Genomic DNA, 23,411 nt, shown 5'->3' on the forward strand with positions numbered 1-23,411 from the left:
ATTTGGATTATGTTAATGAATTTTGATTATATATAATTATATATTTGTCTTTTTACGATTTTTTATTATGAAGTAAATATATAACATAAATCAGATGGTTTTTAAATTTTGAAATTTCAAGTATGATTCATAAAATTTATTATTTTTATTTATAAATTGATAAGAGTTGTCTCATTCACTTTATAGATTATGTCAATATATTTGTTTCTCAAATGATTATATGATTGAATTTAGGTGGATTTTACATACATTTATTGTTGAAATTCTCCTTACATTTGTTGGCCTACTAATTGTAGTTATCGATTTTATATTAGTGTTAATGAAGATTAGCAAAAGTTAATAGTTTGGTTGTTACATATGTTTTTTTTAAATTAAAACACAACTAAAATACACCTTACAATGTGTCACGAATTTTGTTTGGAGAGAATGATTAATATACTCTTTTTACATTATTTTTGGTTATTTTTGCAAATGAAAAAAAAAATTTGATTACGATATATATATTTTTTTATAAAGTTTTGTAAATTTTCTAGAAAACATCCATAATTACTTTGTTTAATTATTTGCAAACACTACTTAAATATAAAAACTTTAATTATATTTTTGTTTTGATGACATTTGTGTCAATTTCTAAGGATTTGTTTGGTTTTGGCAAAATCTCAATTTTAATCTTTTACGCACAGAGATATGATATTTTTAGTCATTTATATTTTATTGAATCCATTATAATTACGCAACCATGTTTCGATTAACAATTATAATTATTCTCATCAAATCATTTAATAAATGACCAACATTATTGTAGATATTTATAACTACTATTGTTACAAAAAAATCTCTTGTAACCTACATGACATTGTAATTATAATTTTTTAACAATTATATCAGTCATCTAGTTATATGATTTTGACGAAAAAGACTAAAAATTGACCGTCGAAACATAATTATATAACTATAATTGTATCAACAAAAGATATAAAATTAAAAATTTCATACCCTAATATAAACAGATTAAGATTAACATTTTTCATGTTATATATAGAAAAACTCAAAAATATATAAATTGCCTTCTAATTCACTGATATCTCGATTTTCGATCTCCTTCGACATGCATCTTAGCCGAATTCGAATTCCAACGTTCATGTTCAATAGCAATCACATAATTGGACTGGTAAATTCAAATGAATATTTACTACATCATGAACATATACATAAAAAATCGATTGAAATAATTTTGGTTTATTGTAATTCCTGTTTGAAATCAATCAATCATTGATTAAATTATTGTTATTAATTTAAAAGTTTAAATTACATAATAAATTAACCAGATATTCTATGATTTATTTCTCCATTAATTTATATACAAACAACCTTTTTTTTGTCTGAAAGCATGATCACCTCCAACAAATTCCAATGAACTACATTGTACATACCACTTAGAACCATTCGACCATACACTTGGGATAGAAACCAGCTCTTGTAGCAACTTCAGATAGTGACTGTAATTCTTTCTGGACTTTTCTCCTCTCGTAGAAAACCGAACAAGCAAGTGAAATACACTTGACTCCGCTTTCCACACGCCAATCCCCACCACCACAATGGCGACATATCTGCATTCCAACGAAAAAAATACATATAAAACACGACATAAAAACAATTAACATAAAAAACAGGACGGCTTTCAGTTTTCAAGCAGACGACTCTTTCCTCGTCAGGTCCACCCTGATATGTAAGGTCCACCCTGATATGTAAGGGTGCCGATCAGGGTGTCCCTAGAAAACCTGTGCATGAGCAGATTTTTACATATGTAGCGCTTACAGCAGTAAGGTGTTGGATATCCTTTTCCAGTTTTGAAGTTCTTCCAATCAAAGCTATGGCAACAGTGGTTTCATTCTTAAGACATTCGGGACACAGATGGGACGAAGCCTGAACTAGGTCACCACAGACAATGCAATGCCTTGATGTGTAGTAGTAATCAATTCTTTTTCTCTGTGGATTCAGGCCAAGAGAACAGCGTTTTCCAAAAGCTTCACGTGATGGTCGAGGCATGTCAAGAAACCAATGGTTGAGATCAGCGCCGAGCAGCCCAAAAACTCGCTGTAATGCTGGGATTATCTGTTTCCTGATGTAATAAATGTCATTTAATCTGTAAGGGGAGTTCAGAGCCAGAACTTCAAGGGGATCCACTACCATGTCCACCAAACGAGCCCCGGGTTCACCGTGAACTACTACATAAGGTATTCTTTCAGCATATCGAGGCTCTGCCCGGGGGTCAACTTTCATTGCTTTAGTGGCTACGATTGCAGCTGGAGGAAGTGAAGAAGCACGTATGCTGTAAGTACCCAAACGAACTTCCTTTGCAAACACAAAATCCTGAACGGAAACTCGACCAGATAGTATCCTTGTCCACTGACGCTGTAGATATGATTGGACCTGTGAAAGGAGAATGCAAAACAGAGAAAAAAAACAAGGAAATCAATCAAAATTCATACATTTTAGTACCACACAGATCTGTCACACCAATGTGTTCTATATTGACTTACAACTTGAGCTATATGATAAAAACATGTTCTTTGAGGAAATTCAAAATTCATACATTTTAGTACCACACAGATCTATCACACCAATGTGCTCTATATCTATCACACCTGTTTGAGGGCATGCCATAACTTGTAAGTGCTGCTTTGAGGAAACAGACCACTGCTGGTCCCAAAGTACAGAAGACAAGCCCCTCTCCAGAGGAAATGAATTACCACTTATCCCATTTCACAACATCAGTACAGGATTTTGGACACGGATTTTTGGCTAGGCAACTATTTGTAAGTGCCATTTTGAGAAAAAAAAAATTTCTTCAAAAAACAGGAAAATTATATGGCAGTATTCCTAAGTAAACAAATTTTAAATAAATCAGGTAAAATATATGGCGGAGTTCCTTAGCAGACAAAATTGTTCTCTCTTTTACAAAATTTAAATTCTGACGTCCTAGATAAGGATTAAAATGGCTTTCCTAAAATGGAATTGTTGTCTTCCCGCTCCTCTAGTCAATAACTCATAATCTCATATGATGAAACATTTGGTACACAGGTGTACATCTACCTCTTGTATCAGTCCTACTATCTTAATGGAGCACATTTTAATTTTCTGAAATTCAAATGAGCAATTAGAGGAAGATGAGAGAGCATACATATGATGCTTATACCTCATCAATATTCTGATATTCGAAATATATCCTTAATGACTGCTCCATAGTTTTAGAAACAGCAGCACATGTATCTCTCCTCACAGTCTCAATGCCCTTAGCATCAAAAATCGGATTGCTCTGATCAGGACTCTCGTAACTATACCCAACATATCGCTTCTTTGTAAGGAGGAAGCATGGGTAGTAAACCTTTTCCATTTTTAAAGTGACAGGATTGGGATTCATTTCAGTTATTGCCGATGCGATTTCTCGTCCAATTGTAAAAGCTTCTTTGAGAGACCTCCCTTTAAGAAGTACAAACATGCTGCGGCACAAAAGTAACAAAAAAATAATGAAAAGTATAGAACAAATTAATTGCCACTTAAACTAAACATGCAAACAAAATAAACATTCTAATTATAAATAAAAAAAAAATTGAAAAACAAGCCAATCTACTTAACAAAAACATTTCCCATCTATCCTGCCACCATTTTACTGTTCGATGAGATACAAAGCACGATAAAAGAGAGGAAAAAGAAAAAAATCCCAACTAAAGAGTTATTTGTACATTAGGATGCTTGTGAAAATGATAGTTCCACCATAAGCAAAGTATGGTGATACACAGTCTAGATTATTTCATAACATGCATTATGATGCGGCCATCATGCTTCCCGAGCAATTGTGTTTTTGCAAACTATAACTTTTAAAAGTTTTTCAATAGTTGATTGAAACAAGATTTACCTATCTGTGTCACCATAAACAACTCTAGCTTTCCATTTTTCATTTGAATTCACAAATGAAATTGCAGTCTCGAGCGTTCGCCGGCCACACTGCACAATACTGTCAGCAAGCTCAGCGCATGGCATGCGCCCGCTAAATCCTGCAGCAGTATAGCCATAAGTAACATTTGCTATCAGCTTCAAAGCAAGCTGTCGGGCATTAAATATCCGGCCAAGAACTTTCTGTGATGGAGACAACTTTTTCATCGCTTGTTTCACCATAATTCTAGTCGATAATATTTCTTCCAATAGGCAAGGTAGAATTCCTTTCCGAACTTTGGAAGACACATAGAGAACTCCATTGGGAGTAACTAGTAACTCCAGTCTCAAATTGTGCAAAGTGTGTTTATCTGCTGAATATGAACTGACTCCTAAGCAATTTTCCTTTGGAGGTGTAATCTTTCCAAGGCAAGTACAGAAGCAAAGGTTATAAGCAATGACCATGGATGGATAAAGGGACTGAAAATCCAAAACAATTACTGGATCTGCATAAAAACTAGATTCTGGTTCCATAACAAGAGGTAAGCATTCCATTGCAGGTTGATTGGCAACCTGTTGATTTCCAGGTGAAATTGCAAGATAGTTCTGGGTATGTGCCAGTCGCAGAAACATTGATTCAACACGATACTGTGAACCTCGCGATAGAACAGAGAAAAAATCGATGCCAAATACTCGAGCTAGTTCTGATGTCCGGTTTATCACATCAAGCTGATTCATAATCTGCAAATTCAACTTTGCTCTCTGTAAGATATAATCAACAGATCGATATCTAGCACGTCCAGGACCACTTGAAAACCATTTGGTGAGTATCTTCCAATGTATAGATGGGATTTTTCGCCTCAATACTTTTTCAGCTACAGCTTCAACTGTGTAAATGTTAAGTTTAACTTCATTCCTCATAAGTCTCCAAATATTCAGGACAATCCTACCACCTACATGAACACCACTGGCATGCGTTCTGCCCCACTCGTCCTCAATCAAATTCTCAAGATTGACAGCCTCCCTAGCTTCAGATTCAGAAAACATCTCCTTCACCATATTATTTTCAGAAGTTTCAAACTCTGACAAAGCTTCATTGGTTTCAGATGGAGTCCGCGATATGTTATTCAATAAACCAAGACCAAGATATCCAGCCCTTTCAGCCAAAAATCCTAGGGAACCACTTTGAACATCCCAGCCCATTATAACATCGGGATCGACAGAATCAATTAACTTTGAAAAATGGCTGAACAACTGTAATTCTTCAGAAAATACAAGTACCTGACACCCAAAAATTGCATTCAGGTCCTTAACAACAGATGCATGATCACAACGCAGAAGCACGTGAACATCAAGAGTAGACTCGTCATCCTCTTGAAAGACAAGAGCGATGACATTTATGGCATCAAAACGAGGATCAGGTCTCAAAACCCCTCTAGATTCAGCCTGAATTTCTACACTCAGCAATGTTAGCTGCTGCCCTCCACCAACACTTGCTGGATCACGAAAACCAATTTGACTAAGTGGAGTTAGCTTCATTTTTCTATCAGGGCCCGATATCTGAGAGGGATCTGGCCTGGAGCCAGGCACTGGCTTTTTCTGAGTCTCTTTAACTTCCATGCCGCAGGATTCTTGATTATGCTCATGTACTTTATCCAAACTAGGCTTTTCCCTGGACAAAGAAACAGGTATCTGTGTAGGTGAATTACTAACATCAGCCTGAGAACCAAGTGAGTCAATCACATCACCAGATGATCCATCGGACAATAGGGGAATTAGTGATTGTGCATTTGACTTTTTCCCCATAATATCAGAGATATTTGATGACAGCCATCTATCAACGGATTCTGTAGATGGAGGTGATATGGCAGAGGTAAGCATGAACAAATGTGATCCATCATTTTGATAAAGAATGGGAACACCCATTACTGATTCATGGTGATTAACATAATCATAATTTCTTGGGGGTAGTTCTTTTTCTTCTGGGAAATTCCTCACAAAAAAGGGAAGACAATCCTCTATAGATCTACCCTGAACAATCGGTACTTCATTACAGTATCCATCCATAGGTCCTCGGGCTTCACCACCTGGCTCTTCAGTCCACTCCATTGATGGAGGTTTCTTGGAGAAAACCATACTAACGAGTTTTACAGATTCGGCTTCCTTATTTACATTATCTGATATCGAACAGTTAGGCATGGAGAAACCAGGTTTGCTTTCTTGATACAGTGAATTTTTACACTGAGTATTTGTTGTTTTACCTGTCATGTCTTCCAAATCCTCAACTGGATTCTCAGGTACCTTGTGATTAGCAATTAGCTGATCATTTTCAGTCGGGCATTCATTTTTGGATATAAAGTCACTTGCAGCTGAAACGGCCACTGCACATGAACCAAAAGCATCTGTTTGAAGCAAATCCAGACAACTAGAATCTTGGACATCGATATTACTGTTTTTAAAGCGAGGTTGCTCAAGTATACAAGAACTAACATAAAGGCTCCCATCACAATTCTGAGAGCTTTTCATATGTTCACAATAATTGTTATCGTCACAGTCAAGTTGAATAGTAGAAACTTGACTCCCAATTTTTGGTGTATTTCCTGGCACTATGCTAGTGCCACAGCAAAGTGGCAAATTACCAAAAGAAGAACGTTTAATGGGTTTTACTTCACTAGAAACCGTATCAGTGGATTGTATACTCATTCCATGAAATTTTGATCTCTCAATAGTAACTGGGGATCTATGCATCGGCTGACAAAAGTTGTCTTGATCTTGAATAGGACTCCTCGATTCAGATAGTTCAGTTCGTTGGGATCGCTTTTTCCTCATCAACTCACGCGTAGAGCATGCAGTTATCGAGCTAGCTTGCTCCGTGTAACCAGCATCCTTCTTTTCATCAACCTTTACTACAAAAGGAAACCTTTCTGCTTCATTACCACACCCAGCAGTACCAAAACCTTCTACATTCTCATTGTCGCATCCGCCCAATGTGTTGAATGTTTTAGGATATGAAACATTACTCGCATTTTGATTAGAAACAGGCAAAGAACCCCACCGAGGCCTTTTCTTACCGAGCTTCGGACTTCGTGAATCTATCTCAGTCCATGGTTTCACTTCCTGAGATGAATTTCGTCCATCACTGTCTAACTTGAGTGACTCATTGAACCGTGGAGTTGACTGGAGGTCATCACTAGAGCCATCGACTTGAGGTATAATTTTATTTGACAATGGTTCGCTAGAATGATTGTTGTCGATGCGGTCAGAAGCTCTGCCGTTCAATTCTTCAAAATCAAGCATATCAACAGAATCAAGAATGTCCTGACACTCTTGCTGGGATTCACTCTCGTACTCCACATTGGCTTTCTCTAACACCTTGTCAATGGTTTTCACAGGTATCAAGGGACTCAATATTGTCTCACAAGCAAGTTCGTCATCAGAGTTGATATCTTCAGCAGCTTGAGAAGATGCAAGCCACTTTAAAAGCCTCAAGGCATCTTCGTCTGAGGCCTGATGTGGCGTTCACAAAAATTACAATTTAAATTATGGCAGCCCAAGGAAGTTGGAAAAATAAAGAAAAGCCATAAAGTAACCACGAGATTTTTTACAACTTCATCACATAAACATGGGCAAAAATTAATGAGAGAGACCCACATGACAACTGGTTTATTTTGCCACATGGAAATATGAGCACCCTTAATTTGATTTTGTCTTCCCATCCCCCCTCTCCCCCAAAAAAAACAAGTGTTGAAATCTCATGTACATTTCTCTTCCTGAAAATATATTTCTCCTCATTTTTATGGCTCCCCTACATTATTTTTCATCTATAATATAATTATTGCCGTTAATCCAATTTTTCTTCACTTTCCAGAAAACTAAATTATTTTATAATATTTGAACACTAACATTAATGTGATATCACTAACAGAGAATTTCTGACAAAATTTGAAATTTATGCCAACAGTTCTATTTCTTTATAATAATACCATACATACATCTTGTTTCCTCAAAATCAAAACTCCAAATATTTCCCCAAAACAAACAAAAATGAGGCATATCATACCTAATAATCTTTTCCTCTCTCCATCTCTTGCTCACTTTCACACCAACCCAAATTATCCAGCTATGTTCCTCTATCTCTATTGGGATTTGGTAGGGGTAGATTTGGGTAGTGAAACCATAAGACTTAAAGCATTACCTTTTCACTCAATTGCCCCAAAGAATAAGATATCCGTGGTTTATCAATTGCGTCGGATGCACAAGTTTTGTCTTCATAAACAGCTTCTGATGATGAATCAAAAATAGATGAAGATCCAACGTTGTCACTTTTTTCCAAATACTTGGAAGACAGATTGCTGCAACCCTCAAAGTTCTCGAGTCCATGTTCAACCAAATTTCTGCAATCTGTTGAACATTTTATTGATGTTGGAGTCAAAGGTGGCTCGCTTCCTTCATCGTCATTCACTTCCATAAATATTTCAAAATCGATACCACATGACAGAGTCTTCAATACATCTTGTGGAAGTGGTTTCTCAGAATTAGAAGGCATGGACTCAGGTACTCCAGTCCTCTCTAATTCTTCCTAAAACAAATGAAAGGCATAGCTAGTCATGGGTATGACAAATTATTTAAGGTATGCATTCAACGAGTGAAATAAAAGATAACCTCCCAAATTGGTATTAGTGACTGAACCATTTTCACATCAGCATGAGCTTGAGAAAGGCGTGCATACGATAAAAATTGCTGGTTTGTTATCTCTGAAAATAATGCATGGTTAGACTGTGTGGATCAAAACCGAGCAATCACAAGATCGATCACCAGAAATTGTAAAACCCAACAAACCATCTATTACAGCATCTCCTTCCAGCTCAGAGGTACTCTGCCGCCTGAAGAATCGAATATCTTCATTTGCTGAAGGATCAGACTGATTGGCATTTTTCATGATCTGACAATTTGGAACTGTAGAAGATGTCTGCAAAGGAAAAATCGAACACAAGCCATCGTCTACATCTGCCTAAATAAGAAATTTAAACAGTATCACTTCCATATAAGTCCTATGCACAGGAAATTCATCTTAAAATTCCAAAACAAAGAACACCATGATACAACCTGGGAATTCGTAGCCAAAAATGTGGAGTCCTCAGGCAATGCATTCAGCTCACTACTGCAATTAGATTTTGGTTGAGAGAAAACATCTGGGACAGGATGGCGAAACTTGATCTTTGAAACATGCAAATGACTCATTCCATACAAATTGTTGTCAATCTGAAAATATGGAAAAGGGGAGACCAATTTTTGTGAGCCTAGTTTCATAAACAATGAAACAGATATATTCTTATGATCTTCTCATCAATTTCGGAAAACATTTCATAAGAAAATTTGTAAAGAAAACCCGCTAAAATTCGAGTAGTCTCCAACCCTCTAAAATGCATGATGCAGCTTGAGTAATGAGTGCCTAGACTTCACAATAAGCAAGAAAGGTAAAAAGATATACATGGTTCATATATACTAGCATGATTCTGAAAAATTAAAAACTTGGATTTCAGCATATTTTTCTCAGAGAGTTCTGCATCACAAAGGACATTTGAGTACATGTAGACTGAAAGAATGTCTATAAAAGGAAACTGGAAAGTAGTAACCACTACATCCAAGTTGAGAAACAAAGGGAAGTGTTTCGTCAAAATTGGCAACGAGGACAACAGAAAGAAGTGAGAATCATGACGGTATGCATGAGAAAAATTGATACAGATGCTGGGATGGATATATAACAAAAAACACATACATACCAAGAATTGGAGAAGAAACGGTATATGTGACTCATAAGGTTGTAAAACCTTATCCATAACTCCACCCGCCTACACATTAAAAAAAAAAGGTAAACCACCTTCCAATCATGAAATTGTAAGGCTCCACAACAGCTGAAATAAATATTTTGTCAGATAGCCACTTATAGGTTTCGAGAAAACAGAGTAACTTGTTGTGCGGTAAACAAGTCGAAAGCAATGCATAGAGACAATGGATGGCAACTGGCAATTCAAAATCCTATATCACACAACCAATGAAGAAAATTGAGGGTTTTTGCTCTAAGCAACATGAAATTGGATGATTTAAGAAAAGAAAATCTCAGAAACAACAAAATGCTGAAGCTTAAAATATTACCAAAAGAAGCTTTGCAGCCCGTGAAACATCCTGTGGGTAGTAGCTTAAATATTTGTCAAGGTTCTCAGTAGTATAACTGGAAATAATGCCAAAAGCAAAGAGAAACAAAGCAAAAATACAGTAACCCATAGAATGAATCTGCTGTTGTATCTTAGCAAATGCTAAAATGACAATTAACAGCACAAATTTGGTCAACTTGAAGAATAAAAGAGCAATGACAAGAAATATCTAAACCTAAGTTGTATGAGCATCTGGAAAAGTAAATTGAAACAACAGCGATACATTACAGCACAACCACAGTAACGGGTAAGGCTGATATTGTGTTGTTCATTTTTCCATTGGTTAACAACCCCCCCCCCCCCCCCCCCCAACATTTGATAACTGATACAAGAACTAATGGCATACACATATATCAGACATGGAGTAGTGATGGAAATCATTCGGTAGCAGAAAAATCATTTGACTATGAATACGAAAAAAATGAAATGGGATGAGGGATAAAAATATATCATGACGTTGTTCCCAAATATTGAATATGTACTTCAGAAATTAAGATAAATTAATATTTCCATAAGAAAGATAAATTGCCATGTTTGGAATTGGGAGACAATCCGTGGATTCCTCGGTCTCCGTTGAGCTATAAACCCAGCCCCCTCATACCAAACTCATAAATTTTTTAAAACCAAATGCACTTTTCCCATAAATCATAGTGATACGCAGTGTCTAAGCCAGCCTAAAAGCACAAATCTGATGTTAGGATACAGATAAATCTTCACAAATAGCTCCTCGGTAGAATGATAACCATAAAACTTCCTCGCTCGAACAAGATTGCAACCATGCACATGCTGACGTTTTGAGCCAGTATTTCCTTTGAGCTAACATAAGTCAACGTACAAAGTATGATCAAGGAATGCTGCCATCAGATGGAAAACTGCTACTAATGCAAAACGGCATATAAGTGACAATCCATTTGAATCTGAGATACCTTTAAAGCCTTATCAAGACCCAGGTATAGAGCATGTATGCATGAATCAACTGTTCAGTTTTCAAAAAAAGGAAGAAAAAAGGATCAGGTTCAAAATCCTAGTGTAAAACAATCTTCCTATAAAATTGATATGCACAGTGAAAAATATTCGCGAATGTCAAGACCTAATCACAAGGACTAGAATTTTGAACTGCTATGAGACACATAATAATTACTCGAGTCATAAATTTGGTAATTATTCTAGAAGTTCGTAATTTTTCTTGTTTATGTTGACATATTAACATGCAAACTGAAAAGATATATGGTGACAGAGGAATGAAACTGAAATTTTAACAATTCATGTCAACTCAATTGTTTGCTCGAGACCCTTTCTTTAGCTTCCCCACATTTCTTCTCCATGAACCTCATATTCAGTTTAGAACTTCTGTTCCTTCTTAATTAGGTCAACCGTCAATGTTTCTTTGTTCATTATTAAAGGGGTTCTCAACCTGTGGCACTGACAGTGTTGGAAATAAATGAAATAAGAATTCCAACATTATTAGTTCAAACTAAGTAGGGATTAATATATTATATGTTCCAAACTGGAATGATATACTTCCCAACAATTACTATCTTCAGCATGTCTCAACCAATGAGCAAACACAAAAAGCCTTTCCTCATTATTACCTGTGTCACAATTTAACAAGTCATGCCAGCTCTATTGGGCTAACTGAAGGATGAAGATGGTAAATAATAGCTGAAGAAACCATTTCTACTTCAACTCCACGATAACTCAGTTTAAATCAGATCGTCATAATGATGTGAAACACTAGAATGGTGTTTCAAGAATATAATACCAATTCCTACCATAAGGTACCTTCATCATCGGGTATATGGCCAAGATCTGACCATGGAATGTAAAAATAAGGTAAAGCCTGAAAAAAACAAATATAGTTTAAGCCAAACATCAAGAAGCGCAAATTTTCTATGGTAGAAACAATCACTCTATGATGCTAACATGTTTTGATTTTTCTGAGTAAAACCAAAAAGGCTCGAACTTCATGTTTGTCGGAAGCTGGTGAGCATCCAGTCACATAAACACAACTTACATATGGATGCCATTGAGAAAATTAAGCAGTAAAAAACTTCATACTCGATGGATATGCAAGCAAGTTTTCTGACCAGCTGGGGTCGGACCGAATATCCTTATCACCGGGACCTCCTTCACCTTCCCACCTGAGTATACCCATTTTTTTATGATACAAAAAACCCCACAAGTTACTGGTAAGTTCTCAGAGAAAAAATCAAAACCCAAGAGAGAAACAGAGAACCGGCAATCGGGAAAAAGAATTTACCATAGAACGTGCTTTGAGAAATGTCAACTCCTGGAATTGGCGCGGTCATGTAGTAGTCTATTGAGACTATTCGAACACTGAAAACCTTCGAATCCTCCATTTTCTCTGTGCGAATTCAGTGAGTTGGAGGGATTGCTGAAGCCTGAATGGATTTCACGATTCTCATTGGCGCCGAAAACGGGTATTGAAGCGGTAAGAAACTGCTTCCACTGGAAGCTTTGAGCCATGAGAATTATTTTCAATTTGTTCCCTCGACAAGTCTTTGTTTCACAATTCAACCCCATTTTTTTGTGAGGGTAACATGGTCATATACTTTGTTTTAATTATATACTTTTTAGTTACAACATAAAAGGATTTTAAAATAGAGTAGGTCTCATGTGAGATCATCTCACGGATTTCAATTTGTGAGACGGGTCAATCCTGCTCATATTCACAATAAAAAGTAATACTCTTAGCATAAAAAGTAATACTTTTTAATGGATTATCCAAATAAAAATCTGTCTCACAAAATACGACCCGTGAGATCGTCTCACACAAGTTTTTGCCTTTAAAATATACGTTATTGATTGGCGGTGCTCTTTGTTTTATTTTCTTGAGAAAATAATAAAATAAAATAAAATAAAAATAGTGTGAAGAGAATATATTTTAATGTGAAGCGAATCAACGATCTACATTGATACATTCACTAAAAAAATTTCTTAGTATGAGATTAGATACGTCATCTTAGTCGTAAACAATAGATATCAGGTGTTGTGCGTATCGATCTGTGTAGTGTTGTAGCTAAATACGCTTTAAATATCTCGCATAGACCTGCTTTGAAAGACGACAAAACTGAATTTTCTTAATCGATATTCTCGTTATGGCCTTCACCTGTGTATCCACAATTTAAGATGAATTATGGAATTGTCCAACATTAATTATTGGAGACACCTTAAAATTTTGAAATGAAAGAAATAAATTATATCGACGAACTAAAAAGAATTATGAAAGTACCCAATTGCAAAGTAAAGATCCAAAACTAGTTTCAAGTAAATGGTTGAGTATATTTTAGCATATTAAGTTCCAAAGTGCATTTTCAAATATTACATAGCCAAAAGCAGATCCATGATATTACACCGTACAAATTTAGTATGACAATTGTTTACATACCATTTAAAGAAGCAATACAAATCATGAGTTGACGATTCATCCAAAAAACAGTAAATTTTGAACATATCGAATATCATATTGATCGAACATATCTATTTCACAACTCCGTCTGAAACGAATCATGTACACTGTCATCATCAACATGATTTCTCTTTTTTATCGAATCAAACACTCTTTTATTCTCTCTATCTGTGACGGGTCTATCGAACAAGATGTGTAAATTTTTGTCGAGATAATCATGGAGATACACTAGTATCCAGTTCTATGTAGCACGTAGAATTTATGAGAATTTCAGGTTTACACTTGGGGATTAGCAGCATATCCCATGATCAATGAAGAAAATGACAAATCACAATGATGTATTGCTCGTAATTAGGGATTTCAATGCGGCGGGTATGGCTAAACCCAAGACTCTCCCATGAAGAAAATTTCGACCCATTACTCACTCAACCCCGGTTAAATATTTTTTGGACCGTTTCACCCCAAATACGAAATGGGGCGGGTTAGACCCATGAGACCCGTGAGACCCGAATTTTTTAAAAATGAAAACATTAATCTTTTTTAGAGCTACCTTGAGGCTTGAACCACTAGCATTAGCGTATAGTTATGGTGGTGCAGGGACAATAGGGTTTTATTTATAATTAGTCTTACCTATTTGGATAATAAACTAAAGCTCAACCCAAAGCAGAATCAGACATGTCTATGGTTGACCTTGAGATGAGATAAAAAAGAATAAAAATTAATAAAACTATATCTTAGAATATTTATATCCCATACTTATACGGGTCTGAAAAATTGGACCCGAGACCCACCCCATGACCCATTTAGTATGCTCAAACCCGTCCGATGGGAGGGGTCCATTTATTTGAAACAAAATGACTGAAAAAGGCCCATTCTATATGGGCTGTCTAAAATCTCGATCCAAATAAGCTTGGCCCATCAATACTAGGGTTTACTTCTTCTTTCCGCATATATATCAGGTCTATGATTGCCGGAGCCCGTCTGTGTAAATTTTCCAGGTATTTCTTAATTTCTCTCGGCGATGTTGTCATTTGGTTGGATTTTCGTGTCTAACTTTTTCTTCATATGTGTAATTTACGTTTATTGATTGTCCCGTTTCTTTTTGTTTCATTATCTGTACTTTAAGTAAGTTAGAGTTGATGATTGGTTGCCTAATGTGCCTGTTGATTTGAAGAAACTGAGAAATTATAGTGAATGGTACGAATTTTTAGCAATGATTTGGAACAGGTATACCTTTACGAGTTATTCAGTGAGATTAAACGATGCAATTTTTGTGTGTGTGTTTCATTCATATTTTTTTTTTGTTTTGCCATCGATGTACTAGCATAGAAGAAGTTTATGCAAGGATTTGGCTGCTGATGGATCTTTTGCTTTGTTATGTATTGTATTTAAATTTAATTGGGGTTCTTTGTATTAGGAGTTTTGCATATTGTGAATTCGTTGGGTGCTTGAAAATTTAGCCAAGATGCAGAACGAGGAAGGGCAGAACATGGATCTTTATATTCCCAGGAAGTGGTAAATTCACTCTGTGATACCTCTTTTTTGTGTCATCTAGCTCGGCTTAAATTTGACTGTTTTTATGATTTTGGTGATGCAGCTCTGCCACAAACAGGCTTATTACTTCCAAGGATCATGCATCGGTTCAGATCAACGTTGGGCATTTGGACGAGTCCGGTCGATACACTGGCCAATCCTCAACCTTTGCTCTCTGTGGATTTATCCGTGCCCAGGTGAATGAATATTCATGCATTTCTCTTGTGAATTATTGGCCTGCTAACTGCTATTATCCACTTATGTGTTCCTATTTGTCTAATTGTGCACTATCATGGGAATTTTCACCTAAATTATAATCATATTTTACGGAATAGCAACTATTGGTAGCCGCCGCATATACCTTGTAATTTGCGAAATGTGAAAAATACACTTCATGATTTGTATTGTGTTAGTTCTTAGCGGTCTTCTGCATACTGATGTTTACTTTTGAATTATCCACAACAAACTTTTTCAATTGACAATTGAAAATATTATCAAAATAGCCAACACAGTGTCACAATCACTGAACAGCTCAAAGCTGTTACCACTCCTCGTGACACAGAAAGCCTTGATTTCTTGGTAGTCGTCTCGTGATGATTTTTGAATAAGAAATGAGGGTAGCTGTCATCATCGCATGATAGAGTTAGATCAATGAAAATCTCAAATTGTCCTTCACTATAATGATATAGCTTGATACTGAGCATGTGCCTTGGAACATTTACTTCCATGTTGTGTACCAAGTTTTTAAATCTGTTGTGCTTTCGTGTTTATGTGATTTTTCTTAACTTGGATTTGGATTGACAGGGTGATGCTGACAGTGCTCTCGATAGGCTCTGGCAGAAGAAGAAGGTTGAAGTTCGACAGTAGTGATTTGATGCGGCGCATTGGCTTCAATCTTAAGCAGTGGAAATTGAGTTGAAGAAACATTCATGTGTAGTTTGAGTCTGTCGTGCACTGTGGGTTCATCTTTCTTTTTCTCTAAGAATTTGGCATCGTGGATTGAGTGAGAGATGTCGTACTCTTGACTTTGAGACCTTACTTCGGATATCATTCATTATGGGAACTTGAGCTTGAAATACCAAAAGAAAACATGACATTGGGGTGCATAATTCTGTGAAAATCTCAAGTTGTCCACTATATGATTTATTTTTGAAAAATAACCTTCACTTGTAACAAAAAAAAGATTTTTTATGTATGATCCAGCAACGTGCACGCTAATTACGAATCAATTTTTTGGTAAACATTTTTTTGTGAAAATTTCCTTAATCAAAGTCTCTATTCTCGATTATCTTGTGTATACAGCACGAGGGAAATAAATGGGTTATTAAAATATAAGCGACTTTCAATAAATTTATTTTAACCGAAGGGAGTTGAGGGTTTTAATTTGGCCAAAGAGAGTGAGATAAATAGTAAGACTGTCTTATACATTTTTGTTAAAATAAAAAAAATAACGTTATCGATCTAGATTCGAATCATGTGTTTTTGTACAACACAACTTATTATTATATTATGTCATGATCGATTGAATATTTATGTTAATATATATATATATATATATATTTTGGTCGAGTTTTTCGTATTTGGGTCGAAAATGAGTTGATTTTTTCATATTTAGATCAAGTATTTTACAAAATAGTCGAGTTTTTTATATTTAGGTCGAGTTACTCATATTTTAGATAAGTTGGCATTTTGAAAAATGTTTTTATATTTAGTTGGAATTTTCACATTTGAGACGGAGTTTAATATCTTAATTAAGTTTGCCATGGATTTTTTTTATTAGTATTATTAATTTAAGTTTTATTTTCATTAGCAAAATATTAAAATTAAGATGACTCATCTTTTCGAATTACGACGACTTCTCCCAATTACCTCTTTTCCGAAATAAATTGACGATGGCTTGGAGCTGGAGAACTGAAAATAGGTGAATTTTTCGGCAGATCTTCAAAATAAGGCGGAGAAATGAACCAGCAGCAGCGATCAATCCTTGTAGAATTGGCGTCTAGGTTTCCCCCTCCAGGTACTGCTACAATATTTGCGATATATTTTGAGATTTTTTTTCACCTGCTTTCAATTTTTTTCCTGCCGAACATTCAGGGCTGCGGCTTTCATATGGCACCTCGGGTTTCAGAACTGATGCGTCGCTGCTGGAGTCGACGGTGTTCCGTGTAGGGATTTTGGCGGCGCTCAGGTCTATCCAGACTGGATCAGTGATTGGTCTTATGATCACCGCTTCCCACAATGAGGTATCGGATAATGGGGTCAAAGTCGCGGACCCTTCTGGTGGAATGCTCACTCAGCTCTGGGAACCCTTTGCGGATGCCATTGCTAATGCCTCGAATCCCCATTCCCTCATTCAGGTACTGGAAAAAGATATTGTACATGATATTTCTTGTTTCTACATTTCATTGTTTGAGAGTATCAGTTGATATCAATTGGATTATGGTTTCACGTGTTTGGAGAAAATAGAAAGGTACTGACGGTATTTGGTTAAAGTTGATATACGAAGATGTAAATATGCAAAATAATTGTTGGATAATTTTAAAAATTTCACCTTTTGTTATCTTTCTTCCCTATGATATGTTGGATAAGAGTTTCTTTGCTTATCAAAACAGTTGATAGATGATTTCGTGAAGAAGGAAAATATCCAGCTTGATGGAGCTCCTTCGTCAGAAGTATTATTGGGAAGAGACACTAGGCCCAGTGGAAAGTTACTCGTGGCTGCTGCTGCACTGGTATGGTTTCCATTTATCTCCTGTTGAATTATCTAAACTCGTGTTTAAACTCCCACCTTCCAAGTTGCGTTTGAGTATCTGAAATAATGTGATCTTGTTATACAAAAATATCGATTGAAGTAACTTTCTTGTGTCAGCTCTAGATTCTTGAAGTTGAGATATCTGCATGACTCTTTATCCTTGTGTCCTGTAGTTGCACCTAATCCCTGCTTTAATGCTTTATACTTTCAGTGCTTGTAATTGCTGAAAGCTATCCTTGTATGTTTAGAATCTGTAAGCTGTCTGTGCTTGGAAATCTCATAGTTAGATAACTATAGAGAGGCGCAATATATTTGTTATCAGATCTTGGTGTTAGCTGTACAATAAGATTGATGCATGTAAGATTATTAACATTTTAAGGGTGCAACTTCAATTATGGGAACCATCGCCAATGATATGGGAATCCTGACGACCCCTCAACTGCATTGGATGGTGCGTTCCAAAAATAAGGGCATTGAAGCAACGAAAAACAGTTATTATGACCAGATCTTGGTGTCTTATAGGTTTGTTTGATTATTAGATGTAATTAAATTTTTATATGTTTCAGATTTATGCAACTTTGTGAATGATTAAGAAATCGGTACATATCTGGAGCTCCTGTGTTTTGGCAGGTTGTTGTTGGACTGTATTCCCCCAGGAGTCTGTGGCAATAACATGTATGAAAAACTCATCGTGGATTGTGCCGATGGAGTGGGTGGAGAGGAGATCGAAGAGTTGAAGACAAGGTTGAGTGATTTGAAAATTGAAGCTCGCAACACTGGAGTTGGTGTGCTTAATGAAGGTGTTGGTGCTGATTTCGTGCAGAAAGAGAAGATTGTTCCGCGTGGTTTTGGTCCTTCTGATTTTGGCGCTAGGTGAGCTATCATCCTTTTTACTCGTTCTCGCTAGGTGAGCTATCATCCTTTTTACTCATTCTTATTGTTTTGAAATGCAACGCATAGATGTAGATCCATATCCTAGGCTAAAAGTCACAATGACGAGTATTAAACTGAAGTAGTTTCTATGCCCTTTATTTTAATATTCTAGTCTATGGTTTAAGCAATATTTTCTATTTATAGAAGTATAGTATACTCGATTTTACGTGTTAATATTTTGTAATGTTTTTCAAATGTAAATGTTTCATTTAATGGGCATGAAGAGGATGCTTCCATATATATGAAAAGAATATCTGTATGTGTGCAAATTATCTAGGAAATTAGCGAAAATAATAAAATGGTTAGCGAACAAATCACTTCTCTTAGATAATTGTAAGACTGCAAGTGAATTTCTGCTCAACTGGAAAATGGCTGCTGCAAATCAGTATATTTTTATATTGGTATTTACTGCTCTTGCTACTACCGAAGTTTCAGATTATCGCCCGAAAAATTATTTGGTGCATTGATTTCCTGAGATCTGAAGTAAACTGTGATGTGTCTCACATCGGTTAGCAAGAGTTGTCTTGGGCAAAATATATATGAATTCACAATCCTCCTCTCATGAGCTAGCTTTTGAGGTGGAGTTAGGTGGATTCATATCATATGGTATCAGAGCCATACTCTTGACTGGTCGTGTGGGTGCATGTTCCTGGAAGTGCCCTGGAGTGCGGGTTAACGAAGGAGTTGGCACGAGTACGTACAGTCTAAAGGGGTCGGGAATTCCTGGAAGTGCCCTAAAGTGTGGGTTAACGAAGGAGTTGGCACGAGGACGTACAATCTAAATGGGTCGGGAATGCCTAGAAGTGCCCTGGAGTGCGGGTTAACGAAGGAGTTGGCACGAGGACGTGCAGTTCTAAAAGGGTCGGGAATGATGTGTCCCACATCGGTTAGCTAGAGTTGTCTTGGGCAAAATATATATGAATTCACAATCCTCCTCTCATGAGCTAGCTTTTGAGGTGGAGTTAGGATGGATTCATATCAAAATGTCTCTAATCAACAATATATTTCTTTTATGCCAGTCTTATCTTGTTGCTTTCACATTTGCAGTCTTTGAAATCCATAATTAAGGCTATCTCAATTAAGTGGCGGTGGTTTGAAACTACAAAGTTTTATTGTCTAGTGTTTCAGGTGTGCCAGTTTGGATGGCGATGCTGATCGGCTAGTCTACTTTTATGTCTTATCAAACAGCGACAAGATTCATCTTGTCGATGGAGACAAGATATTGACTTTGTTTGCTTTGTTTATCAAAGAACAATTAGGAATTATTAATGGAGCTGAAGATGTGAAAGCAAACAATTCTTATCAGACACACCTTGGTGTGATACAGACAGCTTATGCTAATGGTGCATCCACTGATTACTTGAAACAGTTGGGACTGGAAGTTGTGTTTACTCCAACTGGAGTCAAATACCTTCATGAAAAAGCTGCTGAGTATGATATTGGCATCTATTTTGAGGCAAATGGGCATGGAACCATTTTGTTTTCAGAAACTTTCTTAGGCTGGTTGGATATTAGAAATAATGAACTTTTATCAACATCAAGAGGTTGGTTCTACTTTTGAACATTTTCTGTGATGATCTTGCTTATGGTAAAACAAATCCTTATTTGTTCCAGGTTCGGAGCAGCAAAAGGCAGCTCTGAGACTTATAGCTACCAGTAAATTGATTAATCAGGCGGTGGGAGACGCATTAAGTGGGATGCTATTAGTGGAGGCAATCTTACTGCACTGGGGATGGTCTATCTATAGATGGAATGAGCTTTATCAAGATTTACCTAGCAGGCAACTTAAGGTCAGTTCTATTCGCATACTTGTTATGATCATATTCTCTCTTGATCATTGCTCATTAGGCTGGATAATATGTGGTTGTTCCCATTTGAGTTTGCGGCAGACAATTGAGCTTTTGTGTTTAAAAATCTGAAGTTATTGTTTGTCAGTTTATCAAGAATGATGATTTGATGCTCAAGTCTAATACGATAGAAACTAGCAAGTGGGCTTGTGTTAATTAGAATGTTTACTTAGTCTCGACCAATGTACTCTAATATTTTTGGATACATATGGGCCATATGGTCTCCTGCTGGAATTCTTTTGTGCAATTATGGTCAAACGCCTTCATCTTTGAATTGTGAATTATTTCCTGGACAAGATACCCTACATTGGAGTCTGATTAGTCAACTGTGAGTCTGAACTTTAAAGTTGTCCCAGTATCTGTTTCGTTTCATATTGAAGCCTTTTTATTTCTTTTTAGTTTATGTGAATTCTATTGGTGATTATTGGCTGTCTTTTTTCACTCATTTAATTTTGTATTTTCAAAACTTAATATCTTGATTTCCTGGGATTAAAATCAGAAAATCACAATGTTTCTTTTTCATATTATTTTTTTTTCGACAATATATTCCTCGCTTTTTAGATGTTTCTCATCTCATGGAATCTAATCCTTAAATTTTGGGAGGAGATAAACAAAAAATATCAAACCTTATGCCGTGGTTGTGCATCCAACTCTATTTCTATTCTTCTGCTGCTAAAATTGAAGTTTTCAGCTACATTATTCCAGCTATACCAGAAGTTCTGTTTTTCAATCAATAGCCTAATTTCTCAAGAAAAAAGTTGAGGTCAATTCTTTTCATAAGAGCTTGAGTAGTTCAGTACAGCTTGGAGCAATTGTATATAAGCTGAGTGATTAATTGATTTCCTTCATTATTTGATTACCGATATAAGTTCTATCTATATATTCAAATAAGACAATTAAATGGTATAGTTGGCTTATGATCAGATCACATAATTTCTTTTTGTTGATCTTATCTTAACTTTACTTGAAATAATGACAAAGTTCATTTGCTTTATGTGCAAGTGTGAGATAATTCAACCAACATTGGGATACAGATGCCCCGCAAGTCCCCATATTAATGTGGGTGCTTCATAGTTCAGCCCACTATCCTTAGTGTTTGATTGCTCCATAGTCCATACGTTATTTTACATTAAGTAGCACGGATATTAGGTTATCTCCTCCATCGACCTTTACAACATGGACTAACACACAGTTTTGTTTCTTCTCGATCGCTTGCCTGTTGATTTCAGAGAGTTTTCTTTCATGTGGACTTGATTTATACATCTGGATTGAGAAAGCATATGGTTGTTTGCACTTCATTGGTTGCTGTGTCAGACTGTGAAAACACTTATTTGTGAAGCTGCCATCGAACAATTCACTATATTATTTTTTTCTTCAGGTAAAGGTTATCGATAGGACTGCTGTGGTGACTGCTAATGCAGAAACAGTAGTTGTTAAGCCTCCTGGTATTAAGGAGGCAATCGACGTGGAAACAGGTGATCTCACTTTTACTCCCTTAAATTTTTTCTACTTATCGAGTAATGTGATTTCATATTTGGATGTGGATGATATCATTATCATATAACCAAATTTAGCGTACTTAAAAGCCATAAGCCAGTTCCAATCACCATGTTGTAACCAGTTTAATGCGCTCTGACTGAATTTCATGTTTCTTCTTATGTGAATCCTGGTTATTGTGGTCAAAATAACTCTACTGAGGTCTTCATCTAGATATGTGACATGGCTTCTTGAGCTTATATATCCATTTCATCTGCTTTTCTCCATTGTCAGTTTAATTGATTTCACGAATTATATTTGCCAAATGATGCATCATAAGTCATAACTCTACTGAGGTCTTCATTATATCACGCCTCATCTATAAATTTTGAAAACAATGCGTCATAATACATGGTATCAAAAACTTTTATCGTGCAAAATATTGAAATTTTCCTAGGAAATGTTCCATTACGGCCCTGAGTTATATTCATTCTCGTTTTGGATGCCTCTGTGAACTAAACATCTGTAGCATACAGATTATACATATCCGCTTGCAGCATCACATTTTTTAACAAAGGGAGTACATTGTTTTCTGCTGTTAAATATGATTTCATATTTCTCTTCCTCAGCCAAATATCCGAAAGGGAGATGTTTTGTACGGCCTTCAGGAACAGAAGACGTGGTAAGAGTGTATGCAGAAGCATTGACCCAAGAAGCAGCTGATAGTCTCGCGCATTCTGTAGCGAGGCTTGTTGATAAGTTTCTTGGTTCCTGTGGCGACTAGTTAATCCTCGGCCTTTATATGCATGTTTTCCTGCTGAGATCTAGTTCGTTCGGGAAGCATTGTTGTGGAGGGCAAAATTATGGGTTTTCTTAGATGGCTACAAAATTTGAAATTTGTTATGGCTTTATTACCCATGGAGTTGTAGATTTATAACAACTTAACCATAATATCATAACTTTAAATTTACTGTTGATATTTATGTGTCTACCAAGAGGTTTAATGTGGGAATTTTCAAGGCAGCATCTCAACTTTGCTATATTTTCTTATCGTCCTAATAAGCTGTATTTACTCCTTTTTTTTTAAACAAAAAATCATGTTTTCAAAATACGTTCGAATATAAAATAACTCAAAAGTCACAAACACTCGAAAGAAAAAAAATCAAAAGATATCGAATGAGGAAATTATTGTAACTAGTGAGGAAAATTTGTAAATTGAAAATTCTGAATTATCACCAGTTCTGCTGAATCAAGTAACTGTAATCCAGTTTTGCGCTTGCCTTTCGCAA

General features: G+C 36.1%; 3 protein-coding genes across 10 annotated transcripts; 2 read left to right on the top strand and 1 right to left on the bottom strand.

Moving 5' to 3' along the window:
- Positions 1 to 1,305: 1,305 nt before the first annotated feature.
- LOC140822102 (DNA polymerase zeta catalytic subunit) lies at positions 1,306 to 12,650 on the bottom strand. Of its 5 annotated transcripts, XM_073182836.1 has the most exons (15): positions 12,412 to 12,650; positions 12,210 to 12,292; positions 11,934 to 11,991; positions 11,078 to 11,127; positions 10,855 to 10,967; positions 10,093 to 10,135; positions 9,720 to 9,788; positions 9,043 to 9,198; positions 8,776 to 8,947; positions 8,599 to 8,690; positions 8,132 to 8,515; positions 3,920 to 7,443; positions 3,200 to 3,503; positions 1,819 to 2,433; positions 1,306 to 1,610 (listed from the first exon to the last, which is right to left on the bottom strand). In XM_073182836.1, the coding sequence occupies exons 1-15, from the start codon at positions 12,509 to 12,511 to the stop codon at positions 1,437 to 1,439; spliced, it is 5,937 nt and encodes a 1,978-aa protein (XP_073038937.1). In that variant the 5' UTR covers positions 12,512 to 12,650; the 3' UTR covers positions 1,306 to 1,436. The 5 variants fall into 5 exon arrangements, with proteins under 5 accessions (XP_073038937.1, XP_073038938.1, XP_073038939.1 ...); XM_073182837.1 differs by lacking the exon at positions 12,412 to 12,650 and having other exon boundaries at positions 11,924 to 11,991; positions 12,210 to 12,293; XM_073182838.1 differs by lacking the exons at positions 11,078 to 11,127; positions 12,412 to 12,650 and having other exon boundaries at positions 12,210 to 12,293.
- Positions 12,651 to 14,539: 1,889 nt separating this feature from the next.
- On the top strand, positions 14,540 to 16,208 carry LOC140821838 (small ribosomal subunit protein eS21y-like). 3 transcript variants are annotated; one of them, XM_073182480.1, is made up of 4 exons: positions 14,540 to 14,579; positions 14,999 to 15,096; positions 15,179 to 15,311; positions 15,919 to 16,208. In XM_073182480.1, exons 2-4 carry the CDS (start codon positions 15,047 to 15,049, stop codon positions 15,979 to 15,981), a joined length of 246 nt encoding a protein of 81 aa, XP_073038581.1. In that variant the 5' UTR covers positions 14,540 to 14,579; positions 14,999 to 15,046; the 3' UTR covers positions 15,982 to 16,208. The 3 variants fall into 3 exon arrangements, with proteins under 3 accessions (XP_073038581.1, XP_073038579.1, XP_073038580.1); XM_073182478.1 differs by lacking the exon at positions 14,540 to 14,579 and adding an exon at positions 14,604 to 14,808; XM_073182479.1 differs by lacking the exon at positions 14,540 to 14,579 and adding an exon at positions 14,604 to 14,778.
- Positions 16,209 to 16,960: 752 nt separating this feature from the next.
- LOC140821747 (phosphoacetylglucosamine mutase-like) lies at positions 16,961 to 23,099 on the top strand. 2 transcript variants are annotated; one of them, XM_073182328.1, is made up of 9 exons: positions 16,961 to 17,131; positions 17,209 to 17,471; positions 17,727 to 17,846; positions 18,246 to 18,388; positions 18,497 to 18,739; positions 19,928 to 20,343; positions 20,414 to 20,589; positions 22,025 to 22,121; positions 22,791 to 23,099. In XM_073182328.1, exons 1-9 carry the CDS (start codon positions 17,074 to 17,076, stop codon positions 22,904 to 22,906), a joined length of 1,632 nt encoding a protein of 543 aa, XP_073038429.1. In that variant the 5' UTR covers positions 16,961 to 17,073; the 3' UTR covers positions 22,907 to 23,099. The 2 variants fall into 2 exon arrangements, with proteins under 2 accessions (XP_073038429.1, XP_073038428.1); XM_073182327.1 differs by having other exon boundaries at positions 16,963 to 17,131; positions 22,752 to 23,099.
- The last annotated feature ends 312 nt before the right edge of the window (positions 23,100 to 23,411 follow it).

Source organism: Primulina eburnea, unplaced genomic scaffold, assembly GCF_022965805.1.
Source record: "Primulina eburnea isolate SZY01 unplaced genomic scaffold, ASM2296580v1 ctg739_ERROPOS11973397, whole genome shotgun sequence".
Classification (NCBI taxonomy): domain Eukaryota; kingdom Viridiplantae; phylum Streptophyta; class Magnoliopsida; order Lamiales; family Gesneriaceae; genus Primulina; species Primulina eburnea.